At 33.2% G+C, this 14,350-nt stretch overlaps 1 protein-coding gene across 1 annotated transcript; it reads right to left on the reverse strand.

The window, feature by feature from the left end:
* Positions 1–6,554: 6,554 nt before the first annotated feature.
* Positions 6,555–10,793, reverse strand: LOC7453566 (WEB family protein At3g02930, chloroplastic). The gene is made up of 3 exons (XM_002325768.4): positions 10,386–10,793; positions 9,574–9,784; positions 6,555–9,186 (listed from the first exon to the last, which is right to left on the reverse strand). Exons 1-3 carry the CDS (start codon positions 10,400–10,402, stop codon positions 6,871–6,873), a joined length of 2,544 nt encoding a protein of 847 aa, XP_002325804.2. The 5' UTR covers positions 10,403–10,793; the 3' UTR covers positions 6,555–6,870.
* Positions 10,794–14,350: the final 3,557 nt, after the last annotated feature.

Consider the following 14,350-nt stretch of genomic DNA (forward strand, 5'->3'; position numbering starts at 1 on the left):
GGAAGGCATAACAATACTGGTCAACAGAGGCTGTATGAATTTTGTTATTTGCTTCCTTTTGACTTATGGACTTCCTATTTGGCTAGGATTCTTTTCCTAAAAGAAGTGGCAGCTTGTTTTGGGAATATCCTAATTCTACAAGGATCTTTAATGAGCTGCAATATAGTTTTCCAAGTGTGGCAAGGATTCATTAATGTTTCAAAATCCTTTTCTTACAAGGATTCCATATTCATCCTAGCTACAATAAGGAAAGAAGACTTCAGAATTAATTCTAGCTTCAAATCAGATTTCCTAGTTTATTTGGGACTTCTTAAGGGTGACAAATCTGATTCTAGCATATTTAGGATGATAATTTTTTTATTTTTATTTTTTATTATTATTTTCTTCTTAGTCTTTGGGTCAATTGTAAGTGGGCTTCATATAAGTCCACCTAAGGGGGGTCCATTAGGGTTTATTTAAGTCTAGAGTTAGTATAAATAAAGGCATAACCAGACATGTAAGTTAGACAATTCAGATTAATAAAACTTTTTGTTTGCCGCACTTTGTGTGTGTGTGTTGGTGAGATAATCTCCCTTTCATGGTTCTCTAAAGAATTGAAAACAACTTATCTAAGAACAACCGGCTTCGTGGTGTCATCCTAATACTTCTTGTTCACGAATCAATATTCGTTGGGTGGGAGTTTTCGTGTCCAATAGTGCTGGTGCCTAGGTATAAGTTATCTTTGTGTCACACTCCTATCAAACTTGATTTACTTGGCTTTCTGGGAATTAGTGTCTTTGCATGTGGGTTGCGTGACCACATGATCACGAGGTTTGCATCAAGCTGCCACATCCTTTTACAAAAAAGATCCTTTTCTAATAAGAAGTCCACGAGTCAAAAGAAAATAAATAACAAAATTCGTATAGCCTATTTTGACCTATATCGCAAGCCCTTAATGATCTTCGATTCATCTGAAAATTTTCCCCAACGTAGACAAATACCTCTAGAATTGTATGGTAAAGTTTCAGCTCGATCAAACAGTTAGATTTGGAGTTATGCTCAATAGCGTAAAACTGGATGGTAGAAAATTTTATGCTAAAATCCAAATATGACTTTGTTTGGTCGTATCACAAGGCTGAACCATATCAAAAACCAATCTCACACATAACTGGATGTTTACTATAAGAAATCCAAGGTTGAACCTGAACCGTATCATTTCGTCTACGGGTGCCTGGTGCGGCCAGTGGCCATGGTGTTAAGGCATCGTATGTTACTAATGGTGTCAAGACTTGATGGGGTGACAATGTATGATTATGCCCTTAGGTTGCTAACATGACCTGAGTAAGGAGTTGCACTTGATTGGAAGGTTGTTGAAGGTCCGGTTGGGTAGAAGTATCCACGGTACCACGTAGATTTGTCATGAGTCTTAGCTCAGGTATGTCTTGGTTGTGTGCCATTGAATGAGCTGGAAATGTCAAAAAAATATTTAGAAATTGATGGCTTTTTATTAGTCCCACAATGTCAATTGATGAGGTCCAAAATCTAAGATGTTTATGAATAAGATTGATGTGTTGGATAATCGGTTAATCTCTTTGTACAAATAATTTGATTCATTCTTCTTAGCTAAGGTGTCTAATAACTTGATATGGAAAACCCAGGTGGTGGTAATTGGTAACTAGTGGTGCCTATTACCAAAATGGCATAGCTGGCATCTGCAAAAGGTCATTTTTTTATGAATGTGGGGATTCTCAGATGCTTAAGTCAGTAACTTTGTAGAGAGAGAAAGTGTAATGATATTTTAAAGAGATAAACTTTGAAAATATATATGCTGAAAATATTAAAAATGAAGACATTGTGATCCTTTAGTTTGAAGGATTCATGATGAATTTATAGCTCATTAGTTTTGTCTTTTGTGGAGAGGAGGGGTTAAAGTGTAATTTCATCCTTATGATATTTTAAGTTGTATTCTACTCAAAATAATATGTATTAGATCAATATAAAATACTGAGGTGGGCATGGCACGCCCATGTGGATGTGGACCTAGTATGGGCTCGGGCTACTATATCCAAGCCCATGCACCTTGGTAGTATATGGGCTAGCCCAAGCCCATAGGGATTTTTTAGGTCCGTTAAATTTAGTTTATCAATAGTAATAAGAAAAGGAGGATAATTGATGATAATGATGAGCAGTGAAAAATAATAACTTAATTGGTTGATGTATATTTTCAATCAATGTGATTGCATTTAATTGAATTGATAATAGAGCAACTCTTTTAACAAATGGATGGAATATAAGGTGAAATTAATTTGTTTTGTCCATTACTTTTCTTTTCTTGTAACTGCTTAAGTCCATTGGTCTAGACTAAGATAGTAATATGCTACAATTACAAGTCTTTTTTAATGATAACCAGTGAATATAAAGATCTAGAAACCCACAATGAAGTTGATGACAAACCCGAAAAACCAAAAATCAAGTTTTTATAGATAAACTTAACCTATAGATAACCATATACTTAAGGACCAAAGGTATTTGAAATTGAACTTGTACTCATTGATTATACAGAATCAAGAACCCGAAGTATGTGAAGATATCACAAGATCAGTTATATATTGATAGGTCAAATTTGTTCTTTGTCATAGCAAAGAGAAAAGTGTTGCGTTATGCAAAACATAAGTTTATTCAAAATATCATGACTGCCTTAAATTTGAGGAAATAAACAACTTATATAGACTCAAGAAACAACCCTGATAACCATAATGAATCATAGATCCAAGGCCCAAAACAAAGCCGAACAAAAACTAAAGCCCAAAACACTTAATAAACCCCAAACAATGACTAATGGGTTGTTATGAACCCCAATTAAAGTAAAAGTCCAAATGAAAACTAAAACAAATCCAAAATAATAAAAATAACACAAAACTCAAATAAAAAAATATAGTTCTTCATGAAACAAGCTTATACAGTCCAAAACAAATAAACTAATCTGTCATTAAATACCACCAGCTCTTTTTTTCTTGAGTAGCCAGGATAAATAAGAAATCCTTATAAGAAAAGGATTTTGAAACATTAAAGAATTTTTATCACACTTGAAAATTATGTTATTTCTCATTAAAAATCCTTGTAAAACTAGAAAACTCTCAAAATAAATTGTTGAATATCCTTGTATCATTAGGAAAAGATTCATTTCCAAATAAGAAATCTAAAAATCAAAAGGCAGCGAATAAAAGAATCTATATCACCTTTACTAACTTGTATCACAAAAACTTTTGAAACAGCAATTGAATTGAATTTCTAACTCAACGTAGAAAGATATGCCAAGAAACTCCTAGTAAGATATTAGAGAGTTATGTTTGAGTATTAGATACAGTTATGCTAGGATCCAAATTTCTTGGATCTTATCATTTTTCTTGTTTATTTCTCTTCTGTTTTTTTTATCCGTAGTAATCATGTTGTAAAAGTTTTTCCGCAAAAATGGAAGTAAAGCCGGAGGAGGGTAATCCTAAGACGCATGAAACCTTTTTCATTTCAAATTTCTCAAGAAGAAGTGAGGAACTATATTAATTTTTATCATGGAAGAAGAAGAAAAGGTTTGCTGGGTCAAGACATCGATCATCATAGTGAACTTAGCATGAAAGTAAAAGGTGAATGAAGGGGGTTGGTCAAAAGGCAAAAAGTTAAGGTGTGGGAACAGTTAGAATCTGAAGCGGTTCTCTTTTTCAAATGTTATTCGTTATTCTAAGATTTGGCAATTCAACACAATGGAGGTTAGAAAATGTTTCATCCTATGAAATGAACAAATAAACTGTGTTTTTTTATGATCAATTGCCTTTCTGAACGTAAAGCATAGATGCTGTCAATAATTTGGACATAGATTAATTATACTACAGCAGCAGGGAGGAAGAAAAGAAAAAATTCTGCTTTTCATACCTTCAAATACAATTATTATAAGCGCTCACAAGTCACATGATATTGATAATGATGCAAGGGGGGGAGCCATCAATAAGATGGGAGGATATTTTCTTGAAGGTGGAAAATGTGTTCAGGCAGACAATAGACGTAAGAAAGGACCCATTACCAGATGGATGGACCCGGTTATGCTTGCTTTTGCTAAAAGCATTTTTAAGATTTAATATTTAAATATCACAATCTTGAAATTGAAGCATCTTTACCCACTTCTTGAAATATGTTTTTGACTTGTTCATAAATTTATACAAGTTCCTAATCATATATAGTTTTAATTCAGTTGTGCAGATTTATTGTCCAAATCCTTTAGAGAAACAAACTGACGAAGGGGTTGAAATCACAACTTGAAAAGTTAACGGCAGGCATTAGACATCCAACCATTTTGGTTTTGAAACAGACGATTTTGTTTTGGTTTAATTCTTTTGCGTATGAGATTAGAAGTGGCGCTACTGTTTTCCACATCCCAATAAGATTTTCAAGTAACCAAACTTTAAAATACTTCTAATTTTAGTTTATAGTTTCTAAGGAACCGAACTTTCAGTTATACATATATAGACATGCGCAGACACTTTCTTTCTTTACATACATTTAGACACTTCCAGGTAATTTTATTTTGAGGTTCCTGTCAAGGAGACTTTGAAAGGACTTTCACGGCTATTTTTTTGGTTTTTGGCATATGTTTTAAAAAATAATGGTTAAATAACAAGAAAAATTAGATGTTTTTGGAAGAGCTTGTCGCTATTGAGAATAGCGACATCCAATAAAAAAAAATATTAAATAAATAGGAGAGATGAGAGAAAAAAAAAAAAAGATCCGATAAAAACACCGAAGCTCCGATTACGACACAACTGGTGTCATAAAAAAAATTCTACAAAATGAATTTAACAACACCAAAAAAGATTAGCAACAATGCCCAAAGTGGATCACACTTTTCGTTAAAGAAAAGATCCGATAAACACACGGAAGCTCCGATTACGACACTACTGGTGTCATAAAAAAAATTCTACAAAATGAATTTAACAACACCAAAAAAGATTAGCAACAATGACTCAAGTGGATCACACTTGTCGTTAAAGACAAGTGAGCCACCCTCCACCTTTAGGTGATAAGTGTGACCTACTCGAGTCATTCTTGGTTACCTTCCTTGGTGTTATTGGATTCGTATTGCCGAGTCTTTTTATAATACAATAGTGTCGTAATCGGAATTTCAGTGTCTTCAATTTTTTTTTCCTTTTCTTCTTCTTTTTTCTGTCTATTTAATATTTTTTTATTGGATTAATGAGAAGATATAAAAGTCATGTTTTCCATATTGTGACTATAGTTATTAAACTCGGACCGGTCTGGTGGGTCGACCTAGTGGCTGGACCAATCCGGGTAAGACAAAAGACCGGGATGGGCAAAAACCCGGCAAAACCCAGTTGACATACCGGGTTGACTCGTGACCCGAGCGACCCGGCAAAACCTGGTTGAGACCCGGTTTTTTTTTTCAAATGTATTTTTTCTCCCAGCCAAAGACCCGTCTTTTTTATATATTTTTTAGTTTGTAATTAACCATTTTCAAAGTTCATTATATAAATACTAGAAGAATGTTTTATTTTTTCAATGTGGGATTTGAAGTCCTTTAGTATATTTTATGTTCATATTTTCAATGTGGAATTTGAAGTCCTTTAGTATACTTTATGTTCATAAAAAAAAATTATGTTTTTTCAATGTAGGATAATTTTTTTTTTATTTAAATACTTCAATTTAAAAGGATAACAAACTAATCTTTTCAATGTGGAATAAAAAACCTTTTGAAATAATCTTTTAAACTTCACTATTTATAACATGTCTAACATATATTTACATAAATTATTTTTTAATTTTTTCATATTAAATATTAAAACTTAAATTTTTTTTTAAAAAAAAATTCGAGTTTATTCGAGTTGACCTGGGTCAACTCATGTAACCCAGAACTTAGCTCCTTGACCGGATCAATTTTCGAATCGGGTCTGATAACTATAATTGTAATATTTACAAATTATGCTATTTCACAAAAAAAAAAATTAATTATACTATCCCTTCAATATTTTTAATTAACTACACGAATTTTTTTTTTTAAAAAAAAACCGACTTCTACATATGTTTGAAACAGTAATTCGGAGCCATTTTCCACGTACGATCTATTTGTTGTTATATCCCCTTTGAAAGCTCTTGCTTTTGGCATCCCTAATCAGGTAACCTCCATCTTCTCATCACTCCTATTTTTGGGCAATTAGGCAGATTCCTGTTTTACCTCGTACTTGTAAGAAACAAATGGCGCATTTCTTGTCCTAAAAAAACAATGATTGAGTTTAGCTGTCCCTGTTTAGTCATGCATTGCTAAGTCAGTTCAGTTACTCAAATAAGCTCGTAATAGTTCATTTGCCTGTTCTCAGGTGGACACTTTCCCCCCTTCTTTGAGAAAGAACAAAGATATATTAAGCTGCGAGAGTTGTCACCTCTAAAAATAATGAAATTTCTTATGATAAAAAAAGGATATTTATAACGAAAATTTTAGTAAGAAAAAATTAATCCAACATCCTGGCAGATCAACAGATCCCGACCCGCTATCCCAGAAAAATCGCCAACAATTAACAATAATTTTTTTTTGCAGGTAAAATAGATGAAAACACGTTAAAATACAATTATAACGTCACCACTCCTATTCATGAAATTTAGACAAGGGGGGCAAGAGGAAAGAAAAAATCTCCATGACATGCAAGATACACCCCTAAATGTAATCACATCAGATGAGGGGAAAGACTAATGATAATACAAACCTCTTCATTATAAACCTATCTCAAAATCAGAAGCAAAACCAACAAAGCAAACACTCAGTTGAAAGATATTATCCAATATACCTGCCTGCTAATTAGGCATATGTCAGGCCATAATAGGTCACTGCTCCTACTTCTGGTTGCTCGTTCCCTTCTTCTTGAGTAGGTTTCCAAACTTGCGGAGCAAAGGCTTTTTCTTCTTCTGCTGTTGCTGCTTTGTAGGTGAGCTTCCACCATCATCCACATTTTCAGTTGAAGATAAACCATTTGTTTGATCGAAGCTCTCACCACCATCCACCTTGGAGTCCACTTTCTCCTCGAAGGATTCCTGCTCCATTTCTCTTTCCGGTGAAAACTCCTTTTCAATCTTGCAACTCTCCCACATCTTAAATTCAACCTCCACAGAGTTATCTTCCTTTTCCTTGCTCTCATCTTCCTTCGGTTTTCCATTCACATTCTCAATTTTGTGAGCATCCATCTGAACAGCCTCATTTGTCACGCCATTAAACTGTTCCATTGCATTTTCTGTTTTCAGCTCACTAGTTTGCTGTGGTGGAAGCTCCTCCACTTTGGGCTTCTCTTCTCTCACATGTCCATTTTCTTCGGAGAACTCAATCATCTTTGGAAGCAAATCATAGTCCTTTTCACTGTCTGTTAGCTCCGCATTTTCCACCGTTTGAATTTTAGCCATAGCTTCCTCAAGTAACTTAGACAACTCCTCAACCTTCTTAAGTGAAGAAGCTTCCTTAGTTCGGAGCTCTTTGTTTTCCAGAATAATATTCTGTAACTCATTTTCTTTGGCCAATAAACTTTCTTTTAGTTTCATGCTCTCAACCTTTGCTTCCCCAAGAGCTTCCTGCAAAGATATCACCTCAGCTTCAACTTCCTTCAGGCTATCCTTCAAATGAGCTTCTTCATCCCTCATTCCACAAGCTTCTTCCTCAGTTTGCTTCTGCAAATTCACCAACCTATCTATTTCTTTTTCCAAAGAGATGTTTTCTTCTTCTGATTTCCTCACAGAATTCACCAGATTTTCTTCTTTTTGATCCCACATGGCCTTGGAGTTCTTAAATTCATTCTTGGATTCTTCAACAGTTTTTTTAAGGAGTTCAATCTCATGTTTTGCATCATCAAGCACAGTTTCGTATTTTTCATTAGTTGCCTTCAGGACCAATCTTAAGTCTTCTATTTGGGTTTCATAATTTTCATGCTCCACTAGATTTGATACCAGCCTTTCTTTGGCTTCCCTTGCTTCCGCAGAGACTTCATGTAAGGCTGAAGCTAAACTCTCCATTGCCTTCTTGCTCTTTGCCTCCTCATCCCTGGCATTCTCCAGCTCGGTGACAATTTTGTTTTTCTCTTCTAACAGACTTTGAACACTAGAAGCTGCAAGCTTCTCATTGTTCAAAGCCTGGGCTTTCTCCTCCTTCACAGTTTCCAACTCGGACATCAGAGACTCAACCTTTTTTTCCATGAACAATGCTTCTTCCTTTACCATTCCAAGAGAATGTTCTGATTCTTCAAGATCCCCTTTCTGTCTTCTAATTGTCATTTCCAGCAACCCAACCTTCTCTTTCAGAGCAGCCATTTCAGTTTCTGCATCATGCAATAAAACATTGTTTGCTTCGAGTTGTTTCATGAATGAACCCAAAGACTCTGATGCAGATCTCTCCAACTTATTTGCTTCGGCAGCCTGCATCTCTAATTCCTCAACCCTGTTTCTCCACTCCTCTACTAAGTTACGGGCATAAGATTCAGCCATCTTGGCAGCTTCTAGATCAACATTGAGCTGTTCTATGAAAGCCTCTCTTTCCATCAACTTATCCTCAAAACCTTTACCTTTCTCAAGCTGTTGTTTCAATGAATCTATCTCCTCTTTAAGCTGCAAAACTATCTTGTGGCTTTCATTGGCCTCTGTTTCAAGCTTTGAATCAAGTAATACCTTCAACTGGCTAAGCTCAACTGAAAGAATCTCCACCTTCTCTGCATGAATCTCAGCAATCTTAGTAGCGTCATCAGCATGGCTCAGTGCCTGGTTCTTTGTATCAGTAGTCATGGCCAGTTCTTGCTTCACCCTTTGAAGCTCCTGAGTGGTAGAGAGAAGGGCAGTAACATCCAAAGCATGTTGGCTTCTTACATCTTCAAGCTCTTTCTGCCATTCCTCTTCCTTCTTCTGGGCTGCCTCAATCCCAGCCTGTTCCAGCTCAACAGCCCGGAACTTCTCAATCTCAGAATTCTCCTCAGCTCGCTTTTGAGCCACCATAGCTTCTTGAAGCTTCTCATTTGCATCCTCGGCAGCTTTCTTAGCTTGTTTCAGTTCATCAATTGCTTGTGCCTTCTCTTTTTCAATCAATTCTAACTGCTCCTTTGTTTTCTTTAGATCTTCCTGGAGATGACTCAATTGCACCTGCAACTCTGAAGCCTTCACCACTCGTGTCTGAGGTTTCTAAAAACCAAATTCATTCAATTAACAAATCAAGGATCAAAGCAAAAAATTTACTTTCCTTTCACAATTAAACATAGCAAGGACACATGCAGCCATTTTGACAAACCTCCTTGCGCATCGAAAACATTATTTGAAATGTCACAAAAACATGCTTTATTGTCCGGCTTCTCAATACCAGCATTCATAGTTTCCAATTCAAGAAATTTCAAGGATTATTTTTCCATGCTTTCATTATTATTGCGAGGAAACAAAATCCATTAACGACAATGTACCCCCGACAGTTCTTTCTTCCAATTACCAAACACATATTTGAAAGCAGAATCAAACATGCCATAAAATGTCGGAGATGAAAATCACCAAAATTTGTTGGCATTTAGTCACACTTACTTCAGGGGGTGTAGCTCTAGTAACCTTTGGTGTCCGACGATCAATTGTGGGCTTTGAGTTGATGGATCGTGGTGATCGATCAACTGAAAGACGTGAACTTTGCAGGGGAGAAAGTGAATCAGACTCTGATTTAGCCACTCCTCGACTCAGTTGACTAACTCTAGGAGTTGCTGGTGATGGTTTGCTAGGAGGAGTTTCAGACAAACCAGATCTGTTCAAGTTTTAAAGTACCAACATTACACTATCTCATAGAAAAACCATTATATATATAAACACAAAATGCAAGAAATATGTAAGCAAAATAATTCAACCCGAATCACAATAGGATGGATCTGTGTCAAATTTGGGAACTCTTTTGTAACATAACAACAGTACAGAAATTACATAGAGAGATACATAAATTAAATTTTAACCTTTGGGGCAGAAATGATACATGAACAGATCCAAACAAGAAAGCAATTAGATCACGAGAAAAGAAATAATAAACCATGGATCAGGATTAAGAACGAATAAATGAAGCAAAACCCATGTTAAATATGAATTCAAAATTCAAACTTGATAAACATGGAAACTGTTGCAGTGCGAAAGCAGAGAGACACAACAAAAAAGAAAAGAAAAAGATATGCACTTTGAAAAAAAAAGACTAGATAAAAGAGTAAAAAACCCCTAGTGAATAGCAGATCAAACCTGTTAATCGCATAATCTAAAACAATATTCCCATATCTGGAATCAAAATTTAAAATTTGTAACATTCATTGAAGTAAAGATAATAACTGTAATAATAAAAAAAATCATATCCTGTTTCTGCTTACTTGGTTTTGGAAGACATGTTGTAGTCTTAGTTGATGATAGGAGACAAGAAGAGAAGTTAGAAAGGAAATGTGTGTTTTGTGTGTTATGGGTTGGGTTGTAAATGCTAAAATGCTGGCATTGTGTAAAAGAATGTAATGTAATGCGAGTGTGTTTTTTTTCTTTTCTTTTCTTTTTTCCTTTAGATCAGAGTGACATATAGTAAAGAAGCGACGGAGCAGAAGGAATGGCGCAACAAAACCCCAAGTAGTTGGAGTTGGAAGAAGGTAGCTAACCAATAAAAAAAAGGAGAATTTACAGAAGGCGAGAAGAGAACCAAATTTTTTGGGTTGGTGCTGCTGTCTCTAGAGAGGCCACTGGCCAGGCCACACTCAGAAAACACACACACACACACAAAAGTAGTTGCTGTCTCTCTCTCGCCCCCTCTTTTTAAGTTACTATAATAAATAATATTTTTCAGGTTCATGGGGTAGAAAAGTACTTAAGTGCCCCTGTTGTACACTGGTGAGTCTTGCATGGTCTGTCAAAGGTATGTGTGCCATGGGTTACTTTTTCAGACGTTTGTGTGACCACCCCTGACCCCACTTTTCTGGAAAGTAGATGTCTTCGAATTTTAATCATCTGCCAATTTTGATTTTCAAGTATAAAAACTGAAGATAGTTAAAACTTTTTATCTGATCCGAGCTCACATGAGATGGGTTATTTTTTCAGAAAAGAAAATTAAATATAAAAGCTTTTCTAAAGTTTTTTATATAAAAAAATCTTAAATATAAATTAAAAGGTTATGCAAGAATCTAATTAAAAAAAATTAATAATTATATATGTAAATAAATAAAAAAAATCATTAAAAATAATTAAAAATAAAACTAGAAAATTCGAGAAATAGATATAAATTAAAATATTTAATCTCATAATATAAGTTATTTTTTCAGTTGTATTTAATGAATTTTTTATATTAAAATTAGTTTTTATTCAATTAAATGATAATAAAAATAGACACACATGAAATTGATTGAATAAAATAAAATAAAAATATTATGCAAAGTTGCACATATTAGAAATATTATCCAAAAATAAATATTTTTTATTTTTAAAAAATAAATTTCATCCATATAAAGCATAAAAAATTATAGATGAATCAGAATAATGTTTTTTAAAAAATAATTACATACAAAATTAAAAACAATATTTAAAAAAGACTAAATAAGCAAAAAAAATAATCATAAAAAAGATATATTAATTGAAACATAAATTAAAAAATATTTTTTGTCAATAAAAAAATGCAAGATCAAAGGGGAAAAAAGCAAAACAAAATAAAAAAAATGGCTAGAAGAGCTTGGCTAAAAAAAATATTTTTTATCAATAAAAAATTAAATAAAATAAAACAAAATAAAATAAAGAAAAAAATCAAGTACTGCTAGGCTTCGCAAGCCAAGCTTGGGCTCCTAGCACATTCAGAAGGGTCCACGTGAGTGCCCTTTAAAAAAAAAAAAAAAAGCTAATATGACGGATAATATGTTGTTTGCCCAATTGTTTTTTTTTTAAATAAGTCAAATTCGTTTGTGTGTTGCCCAAATTCAGACCATTATAGCGGTAAGAAAATTAGGTCTTGTGATTTTATAACCTAGAAATCCAATTTTGGTCCATTTTTTACCCAAAACATTTAAAAAATATTTTATACACCTTGATAAACTCATTAATAGCCTTAAAAAAGAACAACATAAAAACTTGAAATCAACCCAAAACAAAAAATCTTTCCAAGATTATTTTAGGCAATTTTAAGGCTAAAAAACAACTAAGTTAAACTCATTGAATGAAACTCATTGACACCAAGATTGATTATTTTGGTGGCTGGAATCAGTGCCAACAATGATTTTATCTCTCTACCGCTAGAACCCATTAACTCTTTCTATCTCTCACCTCTCTCAAACTATGAACCTAAAAATAATAAAAATAAATTTTTGAACCAAAAATGATTTTTTTTTCTAAAATTTCAAAAATTGAAAGACCCCAATAATTTTAATTTGGAAAGTTTGGGGTCCATAATGAACATTTCAACCAAACTTTAAAAACAACCTATTTTCTCCGTATTTTTAACGTTGGTCCCGTGTCTTTTAATCTCATTCTTCCCTTACATATTAACCTAAATTAGCCTCCAATTTGGTCCTATAAGAGCGAGAGAGAAAGTAATACAAAAAAAATCATTATGGAAGTCTATAGTGAACTGTGAGAGGGTTATGGTGGCATGCAGAATAATAATTCCCCCATGTCTTTTAGTGTTTTATACTAAATGTTTGGCCCGCGTTATGCCACTGGTTGGATCATTAAAAAAATACAAAAAAATCAAAAGCATTGCAAGTGTGTTTTTTAGCAGAAAAATCAAACATATAGACAATATTTTTCAAAAATACTGAGATGGTGACATATTAGATTAACCTAGATCAACTCTGATTAACTTGGAAAACTCGTGATCTGGGTCATGAGACTGTGATAATCCTATATAAATCAAAGAGAAAAACCTAGTTCATTCAAAGTCAAGTGTTTAAGAGCAAAAAAAAAAAGACATTGAAAAAATAAACAAAAGTAAAAGTAGCTCGAGTTAACCCATAAAAAACGCAACATGAGTCATAAGAACTGGATCACTCATAGAAAGTAAGCTAAAAAAACTAACCCATTGTTGAAGGGTAAAACTGAAAAAAAAATTAAAACAAAATGAAAACAAAAAAACCTGAGTCAACTAGAGTTAACATGAGGAACTCGCGACCTAAATCATGAGATTGTGATAATTTAATAGAGAGCAAACTAGAAAAAATCACGAAGCCCACTTAATAACCAACTAAATGTTTATGGTTGAAAATGAAAATAAATAAATATAATGATATAAAAAATAACCCGAGTCAATTTTGGCTAACCCTTAAATCTCACAACTATGTATATGAGAACGAGATTACCCCATAAAAAAAACTAAAAAAAATAATGAAATTCAATTGTCAACCAATCGATTATTAAAGGACAAAATCATAGAAGAAATTTTCTAAAGAACATGAAAAAAACCCGACTCAACTAGAGTTAATCCAACAAATACGTGACTCAAGTCATGAAACCAAAATAATCTAATAGAAAGCAAATCGAAAAAAAAATGAAGCCCAATTTACAACTAACTAAATGTTTAAGGTCGAAATTGGAAAAACATAATTAAAAAAAATTAAAAAAACACAAGTTAACTTAGGGCACTAAACTCGTGATCCAGGTCAAGAGATCAAGATTACCCTATAAAAAGCAATAAAACAAAATCACAAAGGTTAATCCTAACCCTTAATTGATCCCCAAACTTTAATTTTCTTGCAATTTTATCCATGATTTTAATCAAATGACTTGGTAAAAATTAAATTTGGTTTTCTAAAATTCCAACCTTCTCAATTAAGCTCAATTTGGGCCCTCAGACTTAATTTTTCACCAATTAAGCCCCTAATAAAATTAATTTGACCTATTTAAAGTATAATTAAGTCCTTGCACCTAATTAAATCCTTCAATTAAACCCAAATTAATTCTAAAACATAATTAAACTTTAATTTGTCCCATGATTAAATCAAAATGACCTATTAAAAATCTAATTATGTTTTAAGCTTAATTTTTATATAGATTCGTCCAATAGTGATTTAATTTTACCTTGAATCTGCATTATCTCTCCAACTTTGGGTAAAATAGGGTACAATTAGACTCTCAATTCCATCTAAAATTGCATCTTGATTTCTTTCTACATTTGAAATCCTCTCAGCTTGCTTTTGCCAAAATGTCAGTCTTCTTACTATTTTTATTTTTATTTTTTTTATCTTTATTTTGGAAAAAAAGGTGAATTTGAGGAATAACCCAAAAATAAATTATGACAATTAAAATACCAAATTGCCCCCAACAACATATGATAATAGCAAAAAATCCATGATAAAATTACAAATAAGCTCATGGA

The sequence above is a fragment of the Populus trichocarpa genome, chromosome 19 (assembly GCF_000002775.5).
Source record: "Populus trichocarpa isolate Nisqually-1 chromosome 19, P.trichocarpa_v4.1, whole genome shotgun sequence".
NCBI classification, from domain to species: Eukaryota; Viridiplantae; Streptophyta; class Magnoliopsida; order Malpighiales; family Salicaceae; genus Populus; species Populus trichocarpa.